Genomic DNA, 27,110 nt, shown 5'->3' with positions numbered 1-27,110 from the left:
TGCTACTATCTCAAGATCAGTTTCATACTTTGTCAGAGGTGGGCAGGGGAAGCAAGCCAAGCTGTCAAATAATATGTTCCACGAATAGATTTCGATGGGAGGAGTTTGCTGCTTGCGGGGTAGGTAGAGACAGACAAACACCTAGAGCATCTTTACTAAGCAAGCGCGCTTTAAAAGTCAAAGCCTTGCAATGGGTGTGAGCTAGGAGTGAATATCATGAAGAGTGAGACAGAAAGGGGAACGATCATTCGTTCGCGTCAAAGGATGTAGTTATGTTAGTTCTATGCACGTACGCGGGACACTATTTCATCTTGTTGCAAACCTTTTTGACCTATTGAGGAGTGAAGGAAGGCATCCATTTCTCAGGTAAGCGGAAATCTTTTCTCTGATTCTCATCATTCACAAATATGCCTAGTTCAGTAAGTTAACAGGTGCACGATGTGCTTAGTTTGGATGACTTGGAAGGAGACAGCTCCTCGATTAATACTTATGGAAAGATTGTGATTGTGGTTATGTATCTATAATCTATCTATGCTGAATCCAATAATATATTATATTTAACACTAATGCATACCCTATCAACACCTGGTGATAAGATTTTGGTTTTTAAATCTAATTTATAATACGAACTCGTCAGTGACAGTTAAAACGTAGCAATCCTATTTTAAAGTAATCACTTTTTTTCCCTTTGTTTTGAATGATTTGGATGTACCGGCTTCATGCAGAAGGCTGAACTTCAACCAACTCTTGTGAGTTTGTATTCCTCCTGACCGATCCTGACTGGATAACAACATGCCCATCCTGGAGAGAGAGCCGCCGAAAGGCCGAAGGGAAAGCTATGTATGAAAGTCTTTAGGTTATATATATATCGATATACTAATACTCTTTATGCACTAAATCATGTAGCCCGATACATTATAGTTTTTTAAAACACTGAGGGTAATGAATTGTTTAATAAGGATTGTGTCTGGCTGTAACTTGCTATCAACTATTTCTAAATCAAATCTTTGCTTTATCTATATTATGAAAATGTAGGCTTTATCGGACAACATTATAAGGTGAATTGTAATAGGTCTATGTTATTCAGGTCGTCGCAAAAGTGAATAACAATAACTGAATCGATAGTCATTTATTGGTGGATAATTAGCATAACCTAACATCTGTTTGCTTTACTTGTTTCACTCAGTTTCCATTGGTGCTGTTTTATCACAATGTTGCTTGTGACTGACAAAGTACCGTTGCTGAGACACTATTTTAGGGAATTCGTTTCTTACCTTGATATGTACCACAGTCCTTTTTGTAGCCTTAATTGTTTTCCAAAGTATGCATTTATTGATACAAATTGGCTTCTTACTTGTTCTATTTCTTAACAAATTGTAATGAGAAGTGATTTTCATGAGTGTCTTGCAGAACTAACGCACTGATTATCAATAGAAAAAGTATGCAGCAACAAGCTTGAAAGCTATTCCAAGTGTAACAGGTACAGGCGCTGCCATGGGACTGGAAAGAACATGGATGCTGAAACGTTGGGTCCTTGTACTGACCGCTAGGGGCAGAAACTAGAGAACTTGAAGGCTTTTATTACACTGGTATTAACAAAACTGGGAAATTAAAATACCCTCTCAGACTTGATGTAATGCAAATGTATGATCCAACACAGAGCTTTGGAAGCCGTGATACTTGCGCCCAAATTATTGTTCTCTGTCTAAACTTTTATCATGTAAAAGCCAATTTATCGAGGCTTTTTTTGTTGGAAGATATACACATTCTGCGAATTGTAAAGAATACCGAGAAGTAATCCGGGAAGTCAAACGTCTCAACAATTCACGTTTCTGTTGCCAGAGCACTTTAGCTATATGCCACTAGAATTTACACAGCACCATTGGTTTAGTTTAAGGCGAATATGAACGAAGCACAAGCCCGTGGTGACACTTCAATTTCCCACTGGGGATCAATTAATTAAACAAAATTGAATTCATAACGATACGATTCTAATGGATCTCCCCCAAGAGTGACCATTCGCTTGGGGCTAATTCCAAGGTAAAATATCACCAACCTATCCATTCAATCATACCTATTTCACATTTGATTTACACACCAAAAAATAAGGGTTCCTTAAAGGTCTTTGGGAAGGGTGGTGGTTATATGTGGAACCATAATGACCCAAATAATCCCTTCGAGCCCTTCAATGGTTATTTGCAGTTCAGATAAGGGTTCTTTCCTCTTTTAGTGATGATTTACATGTAGGGCAGTTGGTTCATTAGAATATGCTGGGGCGTGGTTTGTGCAACCGTGAGTGAGAGTGTCATTCCAGTTTGTTTAATCTGTTGTGTTGTATTATAATGTGTTACTTATGCCTATGGCCAGTGATTGTGTCTTGTTAAAGACTCACATATGGCCTTGTGTCAATTGAGAACGGTTGTCTAAATGCTGGCACACTTTATTCAACCCCATCAATAAAAACAGTAGTAAAGTCTTGCAGAAGTTTAACAATGCATTATGGCTATTAAACCCTAATTAAAAACCCTGTATTGTTCTTCAAAGAACATTTCAGATTGAAAACATTATTTATAGAGCCATTCTCCATAAATGTTCTATATAGCACCAAAAAGGGTTCCACTATGGTTACAAGCCATTTTTTAACCCTTATTTGGCTCTATATAGAAGCCTTTTATTTTAGTGTGTAGGTACACTGGCAAGAATGACAGAACTGATTCATACATATCAGGCCAAATTGGGACAAATAATTAGTCAACACTCAACACACTTACTCCCACTCCATATACAGCACTTTCCATTAGCATTTTATTCAATATAAAATAACCATAGCTGTTTCGATCAAAAGGAGCGTTTTCGTATCCCACAGGGCGCTGTAAAATTAATTCTCGACTTGGCTTCAAGCAGTTCGAATGAATAATTCACTCAGGTTCTAAGAATACAAGCTTTAAAGAGAAACTTCAGGAAGAAAAGTAGGTATTTTACTGCTCAGACGAATGAATACATGCCTACAGGCAGGAAAACAGCTTCCTTATAATGATGAACACATTTTGTCCTTTTGGGTGCAGCATCATTGAGTCAATATTTATCACAATCCAACCATTACAGAGGGTCTGATTGATTGATGGATTGATCTCACAATGTTAGGTCCTGCCCAAGGTGCCTGTCCCACCCCTGAAGCAGACTCTGGACATGTACCTGAGCTGTATGAAACACCTGGTGAAGGAGGAACAATATCAGAAGACTAAAGCCATCGTGGTGAAGTTTGGAGAGCCAGGCGGCACTGGAGAGCTGCTGCAGAAGAAACTACTGGAGAGGAGTGACAAGACATACAACTGGGTAAACTCCCTCCCTCACTCAGACAAACACTGTGTCCCAAATGGCACCCTATTGCCTATATAATGCGAGGGCTCTGGTCAAAGGTAGTGTGCACTATAGGGAATAAGGTGTCGTTTGGGAGGCAGATAAGACCCTCAGTAAATGTAAACATTCAAATACATTCTGTTAGCCACTGTGGGAGTGTGATCCTTGTTAGGTTTCTATTGTTTTGAAACAGAAGTCAGATTTGGTGTGAGATGGGATGCCAGTTTACCTTTTAGTTCCCACATGTGTGAAGCATGCAAAGTAGTATACTTTGTTTTTCCAAATGTTTCCAAATTAATTAAAAAATAAAATTCTGAAATGTCTTGAGTCTATAAGTATTCAACCCCTTTGTTATTGCAAGCCTAAATACGTTCAGGAGTAAACATGTGCTTAACAAGTCACATAAGAAGTTGCAGGACAATAATAGTGCTTAACATCATTTTTTAATGACTACCTCATCTCTGTACCCAAGATATACAATTATCTGTAATGTCCCTCAGTCGAGCAGTGAATTTAAAACATAGATTGAATCACAAAGACCAGGAAGTTTTTTCGATGCTTCGCAGAGATGAGTAAAATAAAATAAAAAAGTAAGCAGACATTGAATATCCCTTTGAGCATGGTGAAGTTATTAATTACACTTTGGATGGTGTATCAATACACCCAGTCACTACAAAGAAACAGGCGTCCTTCCTAACTCAGTTGCCGAAGAGGAAGGAAACCGCTCAGGGATTTTACCATGAGGCCAATGGTGACTTAAAAAACAGTTACAGAGTTTAATGGCTGTGATAGGAGAAAACTGAGGATGGATCAACAATATTGTAGTTATTCCACAATACTAACCTAATTGACAGAGTGAAAAGAAGGAAGCCTGTACAGAATAAAATATTCCAAAACATGCATCCTGTTTGCAACAAGGCATGAAAGTAATACTGAAATAATTCAATTTTTGTCATGAATACAAAGTGTTATGTTTGGGGCAAATCCAATACTGAGTACCACTCTCCATATTTTCAAGTAAAGTGGTGGCTGCATCATGTTATGGGTATGTTTGTAATCGTTATGGACTGGGGAGTTTTTTCAGGATAAAACATTTACTGACTGGAGCTAAGCAAAGGCAAAATCCTATAGGAAAACCTGGTTCAGTCTGCTTTCCACCAGACACTGGGAGATGAATTCTCCTTTCAGCCAGACAATACCCTAAAAACACATGGCCGATATACACTAGAGTTGCTTATCAAGAAGACAGTGAATGTTCCTGAGATGCCGAGTTACATTTTTTACTTAAATCTACTTGAATAATTTTGAAAATAATAAATTGGCAAATGTTGCACAATCCAGGTGTGGAAAGCTCTTAGAGACTTACCCAGAAAGACTCACAGTTGTAATCAAGTGCTTCTACAAATGATTGACTCAGGGGTGTGAATACTTATGTAAATGAGATATTTCTGTATTTCATTTTCAATACATTTGCTACAATTTCTAAAAACATGTTTTCACTTTGAAATTATGGGGTATTGTGTGTAGATGGGTGAGAAAAAAATATATGTAATCCATTTGGAATTCAGGCTGTAACACAACAAAATGTGGAATAAGTCAAGGGGTATGAATTCTTTCTGAAGGCACTGTAGAACCCTTTCTACAGAATATTCTACATGGAACCCAAAAGGGTTCTACATGGAACCAAAAAGGGTTTTACCTGGAACCAAAAAAGGTGTTCCTATGGGGACAGCCAGATAACCCTTTTGAAACCCTTTTTTCTAAGAGTGTACAGTATACTTCGACATCACTTCAGGTTGAAACATTGTAGAGCACAAGTAGAAGTAAACACGACCTAAAGGTGTGATATATCAGGAGTGTGTCGATAACGGAAAGCTAAACAATCTCCTTTGATAACCCATTGGAGACCTGTCCATAAAGTCTGTAGTCTCCACACTGTGATTGAAGACACTATCAACGCCATAAATGGCCCAATACACTTGGACCATCAATAACAGCTGGCAACGGAAGGAGGAAAGAACTAAAGCTGTGGCCATAGATCTATCAGATCTGCCACTTGGTGTCTGCAGGACCGATCCGTCACTGGCCACTTAGATGATCAGTCAGTCCTGAATTAAAGTAGCTTTCTGATATCTATCAAACTCCCACTCCTCCACCACAGCCTCTCTCCTCCGCGAGTTCTTTTGTCCTCTCTTTCTCTCTGTTATCTATCAAACTCCCACTCGTCCTGCTGCAGCCTCTCTCCTCTTCTCCTCTTCTCCTCTAGTCCTTTTGTCCTCTCTTTCTCTCTGTTATCTATCAAACCCTCACTCATCCTGCTGCAGCCTCTCTCCTCTTCTCCTCTAGTTCTTTTGTCCTCTCTTTCTCTCTGTTATCTATCAAACCCTCACTCATCCTGCTGCAGCCTCTCTCCTCTTCTCCTCTAGTTCTTTTGTCCTCTCTTTCTCTCTGTTATCTATCAAACTCCCACTCGTCCTGCTGCAGCCTCTCTCCTCTTCTCCTCTAGTTCTTTTGTCCTCTCTTTCTCTCTGTTATCTATCAAACCCTCACTCATCCTGCTGCAGCCTCTCTCCTCCGCGAGTTCTTTTGTCCTCTCTTTCTCTCTGTTATCTATCAAACTCCCACTCGTCCTGCTGCAGCCTCTCTCCTCTTCTCCTCTTCTCCTCTAGTCCTTTTGTCCTCTCTTTCTCTCTGTTATCTATCAAACCCTCACTCATCCTGCTGCAGCCTCTCTCCTCTTCTCCTCTAGTTCTTTTGTCCTCTCTTTCTCTCTGTTATCTATCAAACCCTCACTCATCCTGCTGCAGCCTCTCTCCTCTTCTCCTCTTCTCCTCTAGTCCTTTTGTCCTCTCTTTCTCTCTGTTATCTATCAAACTCCCACTCATCCTGCTGCAGCCTCTCTCCTCTTCTCCTCTTCTCCTCTAGTCCTTTTGTCCTCTCTTTCTCTCTGTTATCTATCAAACCCTCACTCGTCCTGCTGCAGCCTCTCTCCTCTTCTCCTCTTCTCCTCTAGTCCTTTTGTCCTCTCTTTCTCTCTGTTATCTATCAAACTCCCACTCCTGCTGCAGCCTCTCTACTCCTCTCCTCCTGTAGTCTTTTTGTCCTCTCTTTCTCTCTGTTCTCTATCAAACTCCCACTCCTCCTGCTGCAGTCTCTCACCTCCTCTACTCCCCTCCATCTTGCTATGATATCCAGTGCACTCATGATATTGATGGCTTCTCACACTGATGCCCATGAGATTCCCTTCTAAGAATACGTTTTCAGTAATGTGTTTAAAGCCAGTTCAACAAAGCCACAGTTTAAAAACCTGCAGGAGCAGTTTTTGGCACCTTGTCAACATGGATGGACAAAGTGGAGGCCTTGTTCTCTCTCTCTCTCTCTCTCTCTCTCTCTCTCCCTCTCTCTCTCTCTCTCTCGCCATCTCTGTCTCTCGCTCTCTCAGGTTTATGACTACTGGCTAGAAGATATGTATTTGAATCAGAGATTGGCCCTACCAGTCAACTCCAATCCTGCCATGGTCTTCCCAAAACAAAACTTTAAAGATCGCAAAGACTCGCTCAGGTATGTGAAATATTCCCTCAGGTATGTGAAAGACTCAGTCAGGTATGTGACAGACTCACTTCCTCAGTGTGAATAAGATTAGTGCTGTTTGACTGACAACCAGTTGGATTATACTTGACAACAGGGTGTAATGTACATACTGTAGTAATCTCGGCACCCAAAACCAAATCAGCTACTCTGACGAGAGACTATGTACATTGAGATGATTTTGACTGTTTGAACCAGGCACTTACTTATTTAGATAGTTAAAATATTTTGTTGTTCTTGCATTTTCTCATCCTGAATCCCTCCACAACTAGAAGCTGTCCAACTATATAATGGTAAATACAATATACAGAGTACAATATTGTATTATACTGCAATATACAATGGTGCTGGTGCAATGCAATACATAGCTACTATGCTTCCTGTCCTGTACTGTAAACCAAACTTGGTGAGAGATTTACAACAATGTTTTCAGCATGCATAAACCAAACCAGATTTACAACAATGTTTTCAGCATGCATAAACCAAACCAGATTTACAACAATGTTTTCAGCAGGCACAAACCAAACCAGATTTACAACAATGTTTTCAGCATGCATAAACCAAACCAGATTTACAACAATGTTTTCAGCAGGCATAAACCAAACCAGATTTACAACAATGTTTTCAGCAGGCACAAACCAAACCAGATTTACAACAATGTTTTCAGCAGGCACAAACCAAACCAGATTTACAACAATGTTTTCAGCAGGCATAAACCAAACCAGATTTACAACAATGTTTTCAGCATGCATAAACCAAACCAGATTTACAACAATGTTTTCAGCAGGCACAAACCAAACCAGATTTACAACAATGTTTTCAGCATGCATAAACCAAACCAGATTTACAACAATGTTTTCAGCAGGCATAAACCAAACCAGATTTACAACAATGTTTTCAGCAGGCACAAACCAAACCAGATTTACAACAATGTTTTCAGCAGCCATAAACCAAACCAGATTTACAACAATGTTTTCAGCAGGCACAAACCAAACCAGATTTACAACAATGTTTTCAGCAGGCATAAACCAAACCCGATTTACAACAATGTTTTCAGCATGCATAAACCAAACCAGATTTACAACAATGTTTTCAGCAGGCACAAACCAAACCAAATGTACAACAATGTTTTCAGCAGGCATAAACCAAACCAGATTTACAACAATGTTTTCAGCAGGCACAAACCAAACCAGATTTACAACAATGTTTTCAGCAGGCACAAACCAAACCAGATTTACAACAATGTTTTCAGCAGGCATAAACCAAACCAGATTTACAACAATGTTTTCAGCAGGCACAAACCAAACCAGATTTACAACAATGTTTTCAGCATGCATAAACCAAACCAGATTTACAACAATGTTTTCAGCAGGCATAAACCAAACCAGATTTACAACAATGTTTTCAGCATGCATAAACCAAACCAGATTTACAACAATGTTTTCAGCAGGCATAAACCAAACCAGATTTACAACAATGTTTTCAGCACGCATAAACCAAACCAGATTTACAACAATGTTTTCAGCACACATAAACCAAACCAGATTTACAACAATGTTTTCAGCAGGCACAAACCAAACCAGATTTACAACAATGTTTTCAGCTGGCATAAACCAAACCAGATTTACAACAATGTTTTCAGCAGGCATAAACCAAACCAGATTTACAACAATGTTTTCAGCAGGCATAAACCAAACCAGATTTACAAGCTGCAATATGTGGAGAGTATCAGTAGCCAGTCTGCATCATCTCTTCTCTACATCTCTGCTGCTTATTAAATGAGCTGTGGTCTGCCAGCCTGACAGACAACACACAAACACACACACACAAACACACACACGCACACACGCACACACGCACACACATACACACACACGCAAGACCATCCAGATACAGACTGTGTACTGTAAGTCAACAATGGCTTTTGTCAGCTCACAGTGAGCTAAGTGAAAACTAGCAGGACCTTCAGAACAGCCTCCTAATAGACCGACAGAGACTCTTATTAGATTGGGAGTGAAAGATCTAAGCAGTCCGCTGAGACTGGTGGCCTGCTTAGCTGGCTGCCCTCCTCCTCCCCATCCTCAGCTTCCATCCAGGGGTGTGGTGGTGAATGTGTGGTTGGGGGGGGGGTGTAATAAGTATCTGTGTGTGTATGTTTGTGTGTGTGTGGTGTAGCCCACTTTGTGTATTGATCTGGGGTTTGAACACATAAACACTGAGACAAATGACAGAAAACACCAGGGCTGACGTGGCACTGTGTTTTGCTCCCTATCTAGATACACACGCACGCACGCAAACACATACAACACGCGCACACACGCACACGCACGCACACGCGCACACACATGCGCACACGCACACACATGCGCACACGCACACACACAGCATAGCCCTATAATCTAGTAGAAATGTAATTATAGCTCTCCAATGAGGAAAGGGGGGAGGGGGTTGTGGTGTGTCTTGCGTGCATTTGAAGCATCATGAGCAGATGGAGATGTTAAAGTAACAGCCTGTAACTGTTTGTCAATCAGTGTATGTGGATATTTAAATTAGGAATGTGGATAAATAAAATATCCACATGCAGAACTATTATATAGTTACAATTCAGTAATACATATTTTAATTCTTTGTTTAACCAGGCAAGTCAGTTAAGAACAAATTCTTATTTACAATCAAGGCCTAGGAAGAGTGGGTCAACTGCCTTGTTCAGGGACAGAACCACAGATCTTTACCTTGTCAGTTCTGGGATTCGATCTAGCAACCTTTCGGTTACTGGCCCATTGCTCTAACCACTAGGCTACCTGCCTCCCATATATACTGTACATATATGGAGAAAAGTGTAAGAAGAAGAGTATATTGTAGAGTATAGTATATAGTATATTGTAGAGTATAGTGTAGAGTATAGTGTGGAGTATATGGTAGAGTATAGTATATAGTATATTGTAGAGTATGGCGTGGAGTATATTGTAGAGTATAGTGTAAAGTATATTGTGTAGTACATGGCAGAGTATAGTATATAGTATATTGTAGAGTATAGTGTAGAGTATATTGTAGAGTATAGTGCAGAGTATAATGTAGAGTGTATTGTAGAGTATATCGCTGCGTATATCATAGAGCATAGTGTAGAGTATATTGTCGCGTATATTGTGGAGTATTGTGTGGAGTACATGGTAGAGTATAGTATATAGTACAGTGTAGAGTATCGTGTAGAATATAGTGTAGAGTATAGTGTGGAGTATAGTATACAGTATATAGTATATTGTATAGTGTAGAGTATATTGTAGAGGGTAGTGTAGAGTATATTGTAGAGTATTTTGTGGAGTATATGGCAGAGTGTAGTATATAGTATATTGTAGAGTATATTGTGGACTATAGTGTATAGTATATTGTAGAGTATAGTGTATAGTATAGTGTAGAGTATATTGTAGAGCATAGTGTATAGTATAGTGTAGAGTATACTTTAGAGTATTGTGTGGAGTATAGTGTGGAGTATATTGTGTGGAGTATATGGTAGAGTATAGTATATAGTATATTGTGGAGTATGGTGTGGAGTATACTGTAGAGTATAGTGTAAAGTATATTGTGTAGTACATGGCAGAGTATAGTATATAGTATATTGTAGAGTATAGTGTAGAGTATAGTGTGGAGTACAGTGTAGAGTATAGTGCAGAGTATAGTGTGGAGTGTATTGTGGAGTATATCGCTGAGTATATCGTAGAGTATAGTGTAGAGTATATTGTAGCGTATATTGTGGAGTATTGTGTGGAGTACATGGTAGAGTATAGTATATAGTACAGTGTAGAGTATAGTGTAGAATATAGTGTAGAGTATAGTGTGGAGTATAGTGTGGAGTATAGTATACAGTATATTGTAGAGTATAGTGTGGAGTATAGTGTAGAGTATAGTATAGAGTATATTGTAGAGGGTAGTGTAGAGTATATTGTAGAGTATTTTGTGGAGTATATGGCAGAGTGTAGTATATAGTATATTGTAGAGTATATTGTGGGCTATAGTGTATAGTATATTGTAGAGTATAGTGTATAGTATAGTGTGGAGTATATTGTAGAGCATAGTGTATAGTATAGTGTAGAGTATATTGTAGAGTATTGTGTGGAGTATATGGCAGAGTGTAGTATATAGTATATTGTAGAGTATAGTGGAGAGTATATTGTAGACTATAGTGTATAGTATATTGCAGAGTATAGCATAGAGTATAGTGTAGAGTCTATTGTAGAGTATTGTGCAGAGTATATGGTAGAGTATAGTATTTTGTAAATTGTGGAGTATAGTGTAGAGTATATTGTGGAGTACAGTGTAGAGTATAGTGCAGATTATATTGTAGAGTATAGTGTAGAGTATAGTGTGGAGTATATTGTAGAGTATCGTGCAGAGCATAGTGCAAAGTATAGTTTGGGGTATATTGTAGAGTACAGTGTAAAGTATATTGTAGAGTATGGTGTAGAGTATAGTGCATAGTATAGTGTAGAATATATTGTAGAGTATATCACTGAGTATATCGTAGAGCATAATGTAGAGTATATTGTAGAGTATATTGTAGAGTATAGTGTAGAGTATATTGTATGTTGTAAATTGTATAAGAAGAGTATATTTTAATAATGGATGCCAGTAATTAAATGACTCTACTGTTACATGTACACTTTGTATTGTGCCAGTCTTATTGATGTTGTGTGCTGTGTGCTGAATCAGTCTTTCTATTCTCCATCTTCTCAGATTCGCTGCTCACCTCATCACAGGAGTTCTGGAGTACAAGGAACGTATTGACACGTGAGTGCCCTTAAATACAGTTTGTCCACCTTATAGCGCTTCTATTCTATTCTATACTGTAGAAGGAGAGTATGAAGATAATCTATATTCTAGAATATAAAGGGGGAAAATAACACTTTTATTTATAAACACAATATACAGACAATCTAGAACAGAGGTATTCAACAATTATCTTATGAGGTCCAGAGCCTGCTGGTTTTGTGATCTACCTGATAACTAATTGCACACACCTGGTGTCCCAGGTCTAAATCAGTCCCTGATTAGAAGAGAACAATTAAAGGATGCAGTGGAACTGGCTTCGAGGTTCAGAGTTGAGTTTGAAGGATCTAGAATGTAAGTGGATAAAACGGCCCTGTAGAGCAGCTGAGGTTGTCTGAGGTCCCATGCCTCTGTGTCTCTGTGTGTTTCCTGGGCCTGCTGCCTGACACACGGAGGTTGCCTGTGGACTATTTATCATAAACACAAATAACACATAGAAACAGGGTATACAGACCTCATCTAGAAAATAAAACAAACAAGTATTTATTTATTTCTACAGAAACAGAGTACACATACCATGTAGAATATAAATGTCCTCTCCAGAGCAGCTGAGGGTTGTCTGAGTCTCTGTGTCTGTGTGTCTCCTGGGCCTTGGGGTCTGACAGGCGGGTGTTGCCTGTGGACTTTGCTCGGGGCCAGCTGGCTGGGACCCCTCTGTGTATGAAGCAGTATTACCGTCTCTTCAACACATACCGTCTGCCCGGCCACAAGAGGGATACCCTCGTCATCCACAAGCCTGGGTCGACTGAGCAGGAGTACATCATCGTGGCATGCAAGAACCAGGTCAGAGCGAGACTAAGGGCTCGATTCAATCCATAGCGGCGTGATTGAAATGTAAAGGTAATTTCCGATTGAGCCGACGTATGCACCGTTTACCGTGAATGCAGTCTAAGCGAACACGGAAACAACAATCCATGGTCCCGTGTGGCTCAGTTGGTAGAGCATGGTGTTTGCAACGCCAGGGTTGTGGGTTCGATTCCCACGGGGGACCAGAAGAAAAACAAATGTATGAAATGTATGCAATGTAAGTTGCTCTGGATAAGAGCGTCTGCTAAATGACTAAAATGTAATTAAAATGTAAATTACCTTTAAATGTATATTATGCTGTAGCGCAGGTCTTTAGCGCTACGGATTGAACTGAGCCCTAAGATTGCGTATCAAATGGCACCCTTTTCCTATCCTTATGGACCCTGGTCAAAAGTAGTGCATTATATCAAATCTAATTATACAATTTTCTTCGTCACATGCTTCGTAAACAACAGGTGTGGACTAACAGTGAAATGCTTAATTGCGGGCCCTTCCCCATAATGCAGATAGAAAGAAAAGAGAGAAATAATAGAAAGTCAAACATAATAATAAAAATAATAATAAATATAAAATGAGTAACGATAGCTTGGCTATATACACGGGGTGCAAGTACTGAGTCCATGTGCAGGAGTACGAGGTAATTGAGATGGATATGTACATATAGGTAGGGATAAAGTGACAGATAATAAACAGTAGCAGCAGCGTATGTGATGAATCAAAAAAGTTAGTGCAAAAAGGGTCAATGCAAATAGTCCTGCAAGCTATTTGGTTAACTATTTAAAGCTCCAATATACTTTTTGGACGACCCGACCAAATTCACATAGAAAGGTGAGTTTTAGATCTGTCATTCTCATTGAAAGCAAGTGTAAGAAGCGGTAGATCTGTTTAATATGCACTATTTCTATGCTTCCCGTTCTTAATGTAACTGTGTAGGTTCCGTCCCTCTCTTCGCCCCAACCTGGGCTCGAACCAGGGACTCACCCCCCTTTTGAACTCCTCCTTTTCCGCAGCAACCAATGATCCGGGTCAACAGCATCAATGTAACAGTGTAGGTTCCGTCCCTCTCTTCGCCCCAACCCGGGCTCGAACCAGGGACTCTTGCACACATCAACAACTGACACCCACCGAAGCATCGTTACCCATCGCGCCACAAAAGCCACGGCTGCTCTTGCAACGCAAGGGGAAACCCTACTTCAAGTCTCAGAGCAAGTGACGTCACTGATTGAAACGCTATTAGCGCGCACCACCGCTAACTAACTAGCCATTTCACATCGGTTACATTAAGTTTCATTTTTGCATCTTTTACTTTCGTTTTTTTACACCAGCTCCAGCTGAAAATACTATATTTTTGATTATGGAGAAGATATTTCACAACGGTTTAGATGGTACAATGATTCTCTATACGTGAATGTTTTGTCACATAAACATAAAATTAGGTGAACTATTAGAATTTTAGCAACCAGGAAATGGTGGAGCGATTTCTGCATAGTGTACCTTTTAATTAACTATTTTTCAGTCTTATGGCTTGGGGGGTAGAAGCTGTTCAGGGTCCTGTTGGTTCCAGACTTGGTGCATCGGTACCACTTTCCGTGTGGTAGCAGAGAGAACAGTCTATGACTTGGGTGGTTGGAGTTTTTGACAATTTTTAGGGCCTTCCTTTGACATCGCCTGGTAGATCCTGGATGGTAGGGAGCTAGGCCCCAGTGATGTCCTGGGCTGTATGCACTACCTTCTGTAGCGCCTTGTGGTCGGATGCCAAGCAGTTGCCATACCAAGCGGTGATACAGAAGTCAAGATGCTCTCAATGCTGCAGCTGAAAACTCCTTAGTGATGTGGACACAGAGGAACTTGAAGCACTTGACCCGCTCTACTACAGCTCTGTCGATGTGAATGTGGGAGTGCTGCCACGTTGTGTCTTCTGCAAATTTCATGATGGGTGTTGGAGTTGTGTGCGACCATGCAGTCATGGGTGAACAGGGAGTACAGGAAGGGACTAAACACGCACCCCTGGGGAGCCCCCGTGTTGAGTGTCAGCATGGCGGATGTGTGGTTGCCTACCCTCACCACCTCGGGGCGGCCTATCAGGAAGTCCAGTTGCAGGAGGTGTTCAGTCCCAATGTCTTAGCTTAGTGATAAGTTTGGATGGCACTATAGTGTTGAACGCTGAGCATTCTCACATACAGTGCCTTCAGAAAGTATTACATTACAGACTTATTCTAAAATTGATTAAAAAAAAAATCCTCTTCAATCTACACACAATACCCCATAATGACAAAATAAAAACAGGTTGTTATACATTTTTGCAAATGTATTACAAAAAAGTAAATAATCACATTAACATACATACCCTTTACTCAGTACTTTGTTGAAGCACCTTTGGCAGCGATTACAGCATTGAGTCTTTTTGAGTATGACACTATAAGCTTGGCACACCTGTGTTTGGGGAGTTTCTCCCATTCTTCTCTGTAGATCTTCTCAAGCTCTGTCAGGTTGAATTGGGAGCGTTGCTACACAGCTATTTTCAGGTCTCTCCAGAGATGTTCAATCGGGTTCAAGTCCTGGCTCTTGCTGGGCCACTCAAGGACATTCAGAGACTTGTCCCGAAGCCACTCCTGCGTTGTCTTGGCTGTGTGCTTAGGATTGTTGTCCTCTTGGAAGGTGAACCTTTGCCCCAGTCTGAGGTCCTCTGGAGCAGGTTTTCATCAAAGATCTCCATGTACTTTGCTCCGTTCATCTTTGCCTTGATTCTGACCAGTCTCCCAGTCCCTGCCTCTGAAAACATCCCCACAGCATGATGCTGCCACCACCATGCTTCACAGTAGGGATAGTGCCAGGTTTCCTCCAGACGTGACGCTTGGCATTCAGGCCAAAGAGTTCAATCTTGGTTTCGTCAGAACAGAGAATCTTGTTTCTCATGGTCTGTGAGTTTTTAGGTGCCTTTTGGCAAACTCCAAGCAAGCTGTCATGTGCATTTTACTGAGGAGTGAGTGGCTTCCGTCTGGCCGCTCTACCATAAAGTCCTGATTAGTGGAATTCTGCAGAGATGGTTGTTCTTCTGGAATGTTCTCCCACCTCCACAGAGGAACTCTAGAGCTCTGTAGGAGTAACCATCGGGTTCTTGGTCACCTCCATGACCAAGGCCCTTCTCCCCTGATTGCTCAGTTTGGCCAGGAGGCCAGCTCTAGGAAGAGTCTTGGTGGTTCCAAACTTCTTCCATTTAAGAATGATGGAGCCACCGTGTTCTTGGGGACCTTCAATGCTGCCAACATTTTCTGGTACCCTTCCCCAGATCTGTGCCTCGACACAATCCTGTCTCGGAGCTCCACGGACAATTCCTTCAACTTCATGGCTTGGTTTTTGCTCTGACATGCACTGTCCACTGTGGGACCTTATATAGACAGGTGGGTGCCTTTCCAAATCATGTCCAATCAATTGAATTTACCACAGGTGGACTCCAAACATGTTGTAGACACATCTCAATTATTATCAATGGAAACAGGATGCACCTTAGCTCAATTTTAAGTCTCATAGCAAAGGGTCTGAATACTTATGTAAATAAGGTATTTTATATTTGCAGAAGGGTCTGAATACTTTCCGAAGGGAATGTATATTATTTATGTCATGGTTCAAAGTTCATAAAGGGAAAATGTCAGAAACGTCAACATAAACAATAAACAATGTGAAGACCGTCAAAGTAACCGTGACTATGAGGGTGGGAAGCCAAGAGTTATCTTTTACAATGAATCTCACTCCCACCACACGAAAAGGCTGAAAGGGAGGCGGAGGAAAAGAGAGTCTTTCCGTACCTGGAGATGGTTCCAGGAACTATCAATCAGTGGCACATATTAAGAAGACATCCCTGTGGAGAAACAGAAGATTCAATTAAATTACTGATTGAATCTGCCATTTTGTCTGAGAGCCACCTTGAGTCACAAGGACAATTGATCAGGCTGAGTCCCAAATGCCACCCTATTCCCTATGTAGTGCAATACTTTTGACCAGGACCCATAGCACTTTAGTTAGCCAGCTGTTGTATGGACCGATGTACAGCAGAAGTTTAGCTAGCCAACTACCGTATGGACTGATGTACAGCAGGACTTTAGTTAGCATGCTACCGTATGGACCGATGTACAGCAGAAGTTTAGTTAGCATGCTACCATATGGACCGATGTACAGCAGGACTTTAGTTAGCATGCTACCGTATGGACCGATGTACAGCAGAAGTTTAGTTAGCATGCTACCGTATGGACCGATGTACAGCAGAAGTTTAGTTAGCATGCTACCGTATGGACCGATGTACAGCAGAAGTTTAGTTAGCATGCTACCATATGGACCGATGTACAGCAGAAGTTTAGTTAGCATGCTACCGTATGGACCGATGTACAGCAGAAGTTTAGTTAGCATGCTACCGTATGGACCGATGTACAGCAGGACTTTAGTTAGCCAGCTACCGTATGGACCGATGTACAGCAGAAGTTTAGTTAGCATGCTACCGTATGGACCGATGTACAGCAGGACTTTAGTTAGCATGCTACCGTATGGACCGATGTACAGCAGGACTTTAGTTAGCCTGCTACCGTATGGACCGATGTACAGCAGGACTTTAGTTAGCATGCTACCGTATGGACAGATGTACAGCAGGATTTTAGATTAATCTATTTTGAGGTCCTATAATAAAGCACATCAAATCAGATGTATGTTTTAACCTGTAAATATTCTAACACCTTTTAATGTTCATGACAAATTTCCCCTCGGGGAAAATAAAATGAATCCTAATCCAAACATTTTTGTTTTTCCTCTTCTCAGTTCTTTGTGTTGGACCTAGTGGTAAATAAGAAAAAGCTGAAAGAAATGGACATCTTAACCCAGTTGGAGAAGATAGTGAAGATGGCGGAGAACTCAGAGGAGAGACAGCCTCCATTTGGTCTGCTGACGTCTGATGGAAGAACAGAATGGGCCCAGGCTAGAGAAGTGCTGATCAAAGGTTTCACTTTAGACACCTTACAGTCTGCATTATATCATAACTATAATAATAACGCAGATATCAAGTGACAATATCCTCATAGTAATAACTCAAAATAAATCCCGGCAAGACTATGAAAACACATATGTTTGCATAAACTGACCTAGTCTGTCTGTCTCCCTTCCTCCGTCCCTCCCTCCCTCCCTTAGATTCAGTAAACAGAGAGTCATTGGCTGTGATTGAGAAGTGTCTGTGTGTGTTGTGTCTGGACAACCCCAGTGGGATGGAGGTTGGGGATACCAGCCGAGCCCTGCTGATGCTCCATGGAGGAGGCCATGAGAAGATGGGGGCGAACCGCTGGTATGACAAGCCAATGCAGGTAAGGCCATGCCAATGGCACTACGACCCATATTCATAAAGTGTCTCAGACTCCGAGTGCTGATCTAGGACCAGTTTTTCCTTTTACAGAAGATAATACAGTAGAAGATAATATGGATGGATGGGGTTGACCTGATCCTAGATCAGCACTTATAAATAAAGGCCCGGGGCCCGTGGAATGGAGTAGAAAGAAGCGTAGACAGTTCCATGTAGGATGTGTAACCCTCCTCTCTTTCAGTTTATTGTAGGGGAGGACGGAGTCTGCGGAACGGTATGCGAGCACTCACCCTTCGAGGGCATCGTTCTGGTGGCATGTACTGAATACCTGATGAAATTTATGTAAGCAAAGGAACAAAACATGAATGCATCCGTATGGTGGTAGATTTATGTGGAGTTGACAACTGGTATCCCCCAAGGTTCTATTGTGGGTTCTGTGCAATATAGTTAACAGTCAGTTTATTACATTACATCTTAAATCAGATGTTTCACATTTACAGCTAATGTATTATTTGAGGTTTGTCATAAAGCAGCATGCTGTTGATGAATAATACATTTATAAATAATAATACATGATTCTAAGGAAGTCATGTGACGTGCTCTCTCCACAGGACTGGAAGTCCCTCCAAGATGGGGAGGGCCACCAGCGTGTCGGAGCTTCCTACTCCTGCCAGACTGCTCTGGAAGACCACACCTCACATCCAGGGCCTTCTGAAGGCCTCTGCTGAGAGACTACAGAGGTAAGACACACACACACACACACACACACACACACACACACACACACACACACACACACACACACACACACACACACACACACACACACACACACACACACACACACACAGCATAGCCCTACCATCTAGCAATCTACCCTTAATCTTACCCCCTCACTACAATAACCAATGCATTTTGAATCCAAACGTTGTTTCATATTCATCCATGTTTTCTATTCCTCAGGCTGGTTAGAGATCTGGACATGGATGTGCACAAGTTTGAGGTCTATGGAAAAGAATTCATCAAGAAACAGAAGATGAGCCCAGATGCATACATACAGGTGGCTCTACAACTTGCATTCTACAGGTACAGTACACCTGTATGAAATGTATCTAAAATGACATGTGGTTGGTTGTTTTGACAAATTAAGACTTATTATACTGTATCAGCACACTATTCATTTTAATACATTGTTTTCTAATTAATGACAGTAATTTTAAAACAACAAAAACCTCAAGGAACTTTGTTTCGTTGGTCACACATAAAGTGAATTTATGGAAGTGTCTCCATTGATATACAGTAATTATATATTTTTTCTTTTTGATTTCTCAGATGCAATGGAAGGCTGGTGTCCACTTATGAAAGTGCGTCTATCCGTCGTTTCCATGAGGGCCGGGTGGACAACATCCGCTCAGCGACCTCCGAGGCTCTGGCCTTTGTGAAGGCCATGACGGACCAGAAGGCATCTCTCTCTGTGAGTCATTTTTCTTACTTAGACCCCCAATTACTGGGCTACTCCCATTATACTGTTCATCATGTCCTCTTAACTGGTGCCACCGCCTCCCTCCCACCAGAGTCGAGAGTCCGTTGTTCCAGCCATAAACACACAAGCAATGCACAGAAGCACACACACACACACACACACACACAAAAGCAGCTGATCCCTCTACATATTTCAAGCACAATCTCTCATATGACTCCTTGTCTCCTCTCATAACATGTTCAAGGTGGAGTAATCATATTTAGCTCATAAGACTTAATGTAATTATTTATTGTGATCTTGTTTGTATTCAATTTTACAGGATTCTGAAAAGATGAAACGATTGTGGGATGCAATTAACGCCCAGACAAATTACACAATCACAGTAAGTGCAGATATTTGAATAAACTATCCATTGCATAAGTCCATTTGATAAAGAGAAACATCTTATTTAAGGCCTAGATTCAATCAGATCAAGCATTAACCGGCGATAGCTGATGTTTTGCCGTTGTTGGCGGTGGAACGGCATTGGAGCTGTCAAATCAGAGCAGCTGCTCTTGTGATCCTTGTCACGAAGCCACACCCGCATTAAAAGTTCAGAATGAGAGAGTGTAGCCTATATAGAAATAATGATGCTCAAATTGAAAATCATTAAACTAAATAATGAGGATTTCTATCAGCCTAATCGAGGTGTAGATTACATCTCACATTCCAGTGTTCGAACTTGTAAACAAGGCTGCATGGGATTTCTCTTAATGCAACTCTGTGCTGCCAGTGGCAATGTCCGCTTTAGTTATAATGCCGGTAGCCACTTGTGGATTTGACAGCTCTAACGCAGTTCCACCTCAGACACCGCCAAAAGCTATGCAGATGTTGGCTAAAACAGATCTGATTGAATTGGGCCCTAACTAGCTTAAATACATGGAGCGCTAAGGGTTCTTGGTGTTTCACAGGCTATTACAGGGTTGGGAATAGACAATCACCTTCTAGGACTCAGAGAGATCGCACAAGAGCTCAAGATGGAGATGCCGGAGATCTTCACAGATGAAACCTATGTGGCCAGTAACCAGTTCATTCTCTCCACGAGTCAGGTATACCCTCTAGTCATTGCTTTGCTATGTGGCTATTGCTAGTGCAGCCATAATATATACTATATAATATGTGCAATTTAGCAGACGCTTTTATCCAAAATCATGCATGCATACCTCTAATCTCAGTATTTGACAAGCAGCTAGATGACAATAACATTATTTCAACCAATTGTGTTATAACTATTTATTACATATAAATATAAATCATCTATGAAGTAATCAGCAACAGTTTATATAACTACTTATAAATCCCTAGTTAAAGTATACCTGAGTATACCTGAGTAGATGGCAGTAGCAATTTTAGCAATATTAACACAGAGCTAAAGGCTAGAGCTGCCGCTTTCAAGGAGCGGGACACTAATCTGGACACTTGTAAGAAATCCCACAATGCCCTCCGATGAACCATCAAACAGGCAAAGCGTTAATACCTGCCTAAATTACTACCGCCCTGTAGCACTCACGTCTGTAGCCATTAAGTACTTTGAAAGGTTGGTCTTGGCTCACACAACACCATCAACACCATCATCCCGGAAATCCTAGACCCACTCCAACTTGCATACCGCCCCAACAAATCCACAAAGATAACACAATCAAAATTACACTCCACACTGCCCTGTCCTACCTGGACAAAAGAAACATCTATGTGAGAATGCTGTTCATTGACTACAGCTCAGTGTTCAACACCATAGTGCCCACAAAGCTAATCACTAAGTTAAGGACCCTGAGACTAAACACTTCCCTCTGAAACTAGATCCTGGACTTCCTGGTGGGCAACTCCCAGGTGGTAAGGCAACAACACATCTGCCACGCTGATCAACAACACGGGGGCCCCTCAGGGGTGCGTGCTCAGTCCCCTCCTGTACTCCCTGTTCACCCACAACTGTGTGGCCAAGCACGACTCCAACACCATCATTAAGTTTGCTGACGACACAACGGTGGTAGGCCTGATCACCGATAATGATGAGAGCCTATAGGGAGGAAGTCAAAGACCTGGCAGTGTGGTGCCAGGACAACAAACTCTACCTTAACGTGAGCAAGACAAAGGAGCTGATCGTGGACTACAGGAAAAGGAGGGCCGAACACACCCCCATTCACATCGATTGGGCTGTAGTGGAGCGGGTCGAGAGCTTCAAGTTCCTTGGTGTCCATATCACCAATGAACTAACACGGTCCAAACACACCAAGACAGTCGTGAAGAGGGCATGACAACACCTATTTCCACTCAGGAGACTGAAAAGATTTGGCATGGGTCCCCAGATCCTCAAAAATGTCTACAGCTGCAACATCGAGAGCATCCTGACCGGTTGTATCACCTCCTGGTATTGCAACTGCTCGGCATCCGACCATAAGGTGCTACAGAGGTTAGTGTGTCTGGGGCCAGAGGTTAGTGTGTCACTCGGGCCAAGCTTCCTGCCATCCAGGACCTCTATACTAGGTGTTGTTAGAGGAAGGCCCCAACATTTTTTAAAGACTCCAGTCACTCAAGTCATAGACTGTTCTCTCTGCTACCGCATGGCAAGCGGTACCAGAGCGCCAAGTCTAGGTCCAAAAGGATCCTTAACAGCTTCTACCCCCAAGCCATAAGACCGCTGAACAGTTAATCAAATGGCCACCCAGACTATTTGCATTGACCCCCCCCCAACCCCACTGCTGCTACTCGCTGTTTATTATCTATGCCTAGTCACTTTACCCCGACCTACATGTACAAATTGCCTGAACTACCTCGACTAACCTGTACCCTCACACATTGACTCCGTACCAGTACCGCCTGCTGTGCACACTTGAACAGGAAGGTGGTGCGACGGTCCTTGTTGTGGGCAGATTTTGTCATCAAACTTTGTCATCAAAGTCTGGCATTCACTGGATTTATGGCGCTTTCAAGACAAATGGGAACTCGAAAAAAAACATGGTCGAATCATGATGTCAGTGATCTTCAAATCAGAGCTCTAGAAAGAGGCGCGAGTTCTTTACTTTGAATTCCCAGTTGGATGACCGTTCAAAACATATTTTCCCAGTCGGAGCTAGTTTTTTTATGAGTTCCCAGTTGTCTTGAATTCACTGAAGTCTGAGATTTCCCAGTTCCAAGTTCCCAGTTGTCTTGAATTCACTGAAGTCTGAGATTTCCCAGTTCCAAGTTCCCAGTTGTCTTGAATTCACTGAAGTCTGAGATTTCCCAGTTCCAAGTTTCCAGTTGTCTTGAATTCACTGAAGTCTGAGATTTCCCAGTTCCAAGTTTCCAGTTGTTTTGAATTCACTGAAGTCTGAGATTTCCCAGTTCCAAGTTTCCAGTTGTTTTGAACGTGGCAGAAGTCATGCTGGATTGACAGCATGGCCAATGTATTCAACCTTTTCTGGTCCATGGTGTTGCATGTGAATGTTTATCCTTTTAAGCTTGGAAGAGAGACCCTTAAACCCAGACTTGGACTACACACCCTCTCCACTGAATAGCAGGCTAGTGACTGCTTTGCAATGCTTGCAGTTAGCCCCTGATTCCTTCCAACCCATCATTGTTGAATTTGAATGTTTATGTCCAATAGCCGATGAGCACCGATACGTTTTATCTATAATTTTTCTTCATATGACAAGGATTGAAAAGGATTTGCCAGTAGATTGTCGACTTGATTCATGATAATGACTGCTTGTCTAGCTTGCCAGCTAAGATTTTGAAAGTATGATATTGACATGATCAGTCCAGTCAAAGCTTCGGTAGATTTGACATTATTTTATCTGCACCCAAGGATCTTGAGCTTTCTTGGATGGGCATTGCCAATCCCTACACTCTGTGTTGTTTGCTGGCTGCCCCTCCACCACAGAAAGCACTGAACTAGGCTGAAACACCTGCATTTTGGAGCTGCCTTACACAAGAAAGCAAAAAAGAGACCATGCTTGTATGTGGCTTTATTAACTGAATGATTATTTACATTGTTTGCAAACTGATATGTAACACATATTAATGCCAAAATAACATGCAAAACAGACAACAAAAAGGTGCCCCACCTGCCCTGAATGACGGGGCAGGTAGATGGGTATTAACTACTGGTAGATGGGTATTAACCACTGGTAAATGGGTATTAACCACTGGTAGATGGGTATTAACCCCTGGTAGATGGGTATTAACCACTGGTAGATGGGTATTAACCACTGGTAGATGGGTATTAACCACTGGTAGATGGGTATTAACCACTGGTAGATGGGTATTAACCACTGGTAGATGGGTATTAACCCCTGGTAGATGGGTATTAACCACTGGTAGATGGGTATTAACTACTGGTAGATGGGTATTAACCACTGGTAGATGGGTATTAACCACTGGTAGATGGGTATTAACCCCTGGTAGATGGGTATTAACCACTGGTAGATGGGTATTAACCACTGGTAGATGGGTATTAACCACTGGTAGATGGGTATTAACTGGTATACATCCTCCTCAGGTCCCAACCACAGTGGAGATGTTCTGCTGCTATGGCCCGGTTGTTCCTAACGGTTACGGGTGCTGCTATAACCCCCAGTCAGACCACCTCCTCTTCAGCGTGACCAGCTTCCACGGCAGCACCGAGACCTGCTCGGCAGTGTTCATCAAGGCTCTGGACGAGGGCCTCGTAGAGATGAGGGATCTGTGCAGGAAGAGTAATAAGCCTCAGAGCAGCGCTGCTCCTGCTGCCTCGAAGGTGGCTGAGAATAACCAAGGAGCAGGCAGCAAGCTTCCAAGCACACTTCCGAAAACAGGGAAGTAATTCATACCAATGTAACTTTACAGTGTCCATATTATGACAGCTTCAGAGTCACACTCAACTTCCGACGCATTCCGGTGTGTCGTAAAAGGAGCGTTAACTAGTTGTCCTGCGTGTATTTTCATGTTTGTGCAATCAGGTTTTTGTTTTACAACTTATTTTCTCAATTCAATCAGAAAATATGAAGCCTTAACTATGTAGCTATGTATATAAAACTAAGAGTTAAAAAATGTAGCTATGACTACAAAGAATTAAACATGGAAAAAAACATAGATGTAGACTCTCATTCATCATTGACACTGTGTGGGAGTCTAGACAGAGCAGAGATATCTGGTCTACTAATAGGAAACTAAAGCCATGCCTGCTATTTCAGCACTGTAGTGACGGACAGCTCCTCTTCACCGAGAGGATGAATGAACTAGCTCCTAAATCATCTCAGTGTATGTACGCTCAATATATATTCATCAGCTTTGTTGAAACAACTCCTAAATATATACCGGAATATACCATTATTTTTCACATTTGTCATGCAAACAATCATATTGTAACTAATGGGATTAAAGTAAACTAGGTTTAAGATCGTCAACATAAGGACGATGGCAAAAAGGGATTTCTATCAGGTAAAGTCTAAAGGATGACAGGCACTTTAATGTTCTATATTTTTGACTTACGTTTGTTAAGAAATTATATGAAATACATGATATGTGAAGAATAACAGTTGACGGATATACAGGAGCTCATTGCTTGAGAAAAAAAATACTTCAATGATTCTTAATTCAGTAGCAACAGTTGCTATGTATCAGTATATTTGTGCTGTGAACCATATTTGTCATGTCCTATATGTGTATATGTGACGCAATAGTTTGAGTAATGAAAATGTCTGTGTTACCTACTGCATCCGTTCAGTAGGATGAACTGAGCTTTACTCACTAAGTTCAGTAGGATGAACTGAGCTTTACTCACTAAGTGGTGATAATGTAACGTGAATCATTATGTGTCTGTTTTTATAGTATACTTGTTGTAGTGTAGAAACATTAAGAATAAAATACAGTCATTCAAGGCTATACTGTGCAATAATAAAATAGCTTACGCAGGCAAGGCTTGCACATGCAATTCATTTGAAATCTATTCATTATCTTAGCTATTTTTGGTACTCAGCAATATTTTGGTCACAGTAGAATGTAGAACGTGTTAGAACATATAGTAATGTCCTCTTGTGTGAAATAGAGAAGTGTCTTATTGTAACAATCAAAACCCTGCATGTTTTTGATGATGGTCTCATGTTCGAAACCTGTCAGTTTGTCCTTGTAAATGTTTCATTACTATCACAAATATCGAAGTCAAGAGTGATTAAATGTTAATTGTTACTGTTACATGTTATTGTTGTTTTGTGTTAATAATGTATTTTGCTGGACATTTGAATGTGAACCAGGTGACAGTGCAAGTATTTTATCAGATGTACTTCTCACTTTATACCTCACATATTCACCCTCTCCTCCATTCTCTCTCTAGTTCCCTATGCATGCACAATGAGGAAAAAAAGCTTAAAAATCTATTAAAAAATGTCTACTTGTTTTTGTACCTGTAAATGAGTCCATACAAAACGTAAACAGATTTGCCTTAAACGTTTGAGTGATATGCTTACAGTACAGTATTTCTAAAGGTATTTCCATAGGTATAGGTAGTAGAGATTATGTGCAGGATTGTCTCACACCGTTTCATTAAGTGGATGTGGTGATTCTGTGGAAGAAGAAATTTGTTACCTGTTTGTGTGACGTATGCAAATGATTGGGAATGCAGTAGTGGTGTTGATATGCTGGTTTTTGAGTTTCTTATTTTGATTGCTTCCCTAATGGCACCCTTTTCCTTTTATATTGCACAACTTTTGACCAGGACTTTGCTCAAAAGCAGTGCACTATATAGGGAATAGGCTGCCATTTGGGATAAATGCTTTCTCTATATATTGATAATGATCTAATGTGTGGTTCCACTCATATTATGGAATCTAAGGCATTGATTCAATCAGTAGCGCAGAATATCAGCGTTATAGCTTGATTCACATTTAAAGGCAATGTTTCCCTTTTCGTGACGCCCTCTATTCACGGTAAACGCTGCATATGTCAGCTCAATCGGAAATTAACTTTACATTTCAACCACGCTACAATGCAGATCTTCAGCGCTACGGATTGAATCGAGCCCTAAGTCCATGCTCATGTTATCGTTAGTGATAGGGAGAGTACTGTAGTTTGTGCTGTATCAATTGCATTTATTTGATATAGTCAATTGAATTTTCAGTGAATACATACAAATCTAGTAAAACATTGAAAAGCTTATTTATTTTTGTAGTTAAATACATACATTTATTTTCATCCAAAAATCGATATGATATATACACTTGAATTGTATTGGAGATATTTATGAGAATATATTGTAACCTTTTGCTGTGTAGAGAATACTGCGATAAATAAAATGGATTCCAAAATATCACGAGGCTAGCTTCTCCTTTGAATAACACACTCAATTCCTAGGTCCATCCTCAGCTGTGAATGGGGGTGCAAGAGAGCGAGTGTATCCCAAATGGCGCCCTATTCCCTACATAATGCTCTAACATGAAAGTACTGCACTCTATAGGGAATAGGGTGCCATTTGGGACAAACGAGGACACAATCCGTTAAATATAAAGTACATGGGAGTAGCCTACAGTATAATGTAGTAAGTCTCTCTAATGAACATCTATGTGTCAACTGCCACAATAAGTGGAGGTATAACAACCAGCCTGTTTTGCCTGAGTCAATCTGTGTGTATTATGAGGTCACATTTCTAACCCATAGAAATATCAAAACTAGAATGGAGATCCATTCCTGGGTATATTCAAAATGGACGCCGGTCCA

The 27,110-nt window shown here is 41.0% G+C and overlaps 1 protein-coding gene across 1 annotated transcript; it reads left to right on the top strand.

The window, feature by feature from the left end:
* Positions 1-108: 108 nt before the first annotated feature.
* LOC115153558 (choline O-acetyltransferase) lies at positions 109-26,703 on the top strand. The gene is made up of 15 exons (XM_029699137.1): positions 109-366; positions 726-840; positions 3,145-3,336; positions 6,803-6,921; positions 11,680-11,733; positions 12,378-12,555; positions 17,386-17,563; positions 17,752-17,921; positions 18,159-18,259; positions 18,529-18,657; positions 18,881-19,003; positions 19,250-19,391; positions 19,720-19,782; positions 20,351-20,488; positions 23,920-26,703. Exons 2-15 carry the CDS (start codon positions 793-795, stop codon positions 24,220-24,222), a joined length of 1,938 nt encoding a protein of 645 aa, XP_029554997.1. The 5' UTR covers positions 109-366; positions 726-792; the 3' UTR covers positions 24,223-26,703.
* Positions 26,704-27,110: the final 407 nt, after the last annotated feature.

The sequence above is a fragment of the Salmo trutta genome, chromosome 18 (genome assembly GCF_901001165.1).
Source record: "Salmo trutta chromosome 18, fSalTru1.1, whole genome shotgun sequence".
Taxonomy (NCBI): Eukaryota; Metazoa; Chordata; class Actinopteri; order Salmoniformes; family Salmonidae; genus Salmo; species Salmo trutta.
Note: the sequence above shows the minus strand (reverse complement) of the source record. Positions and strands in the feature narration are given on the sequence as shown.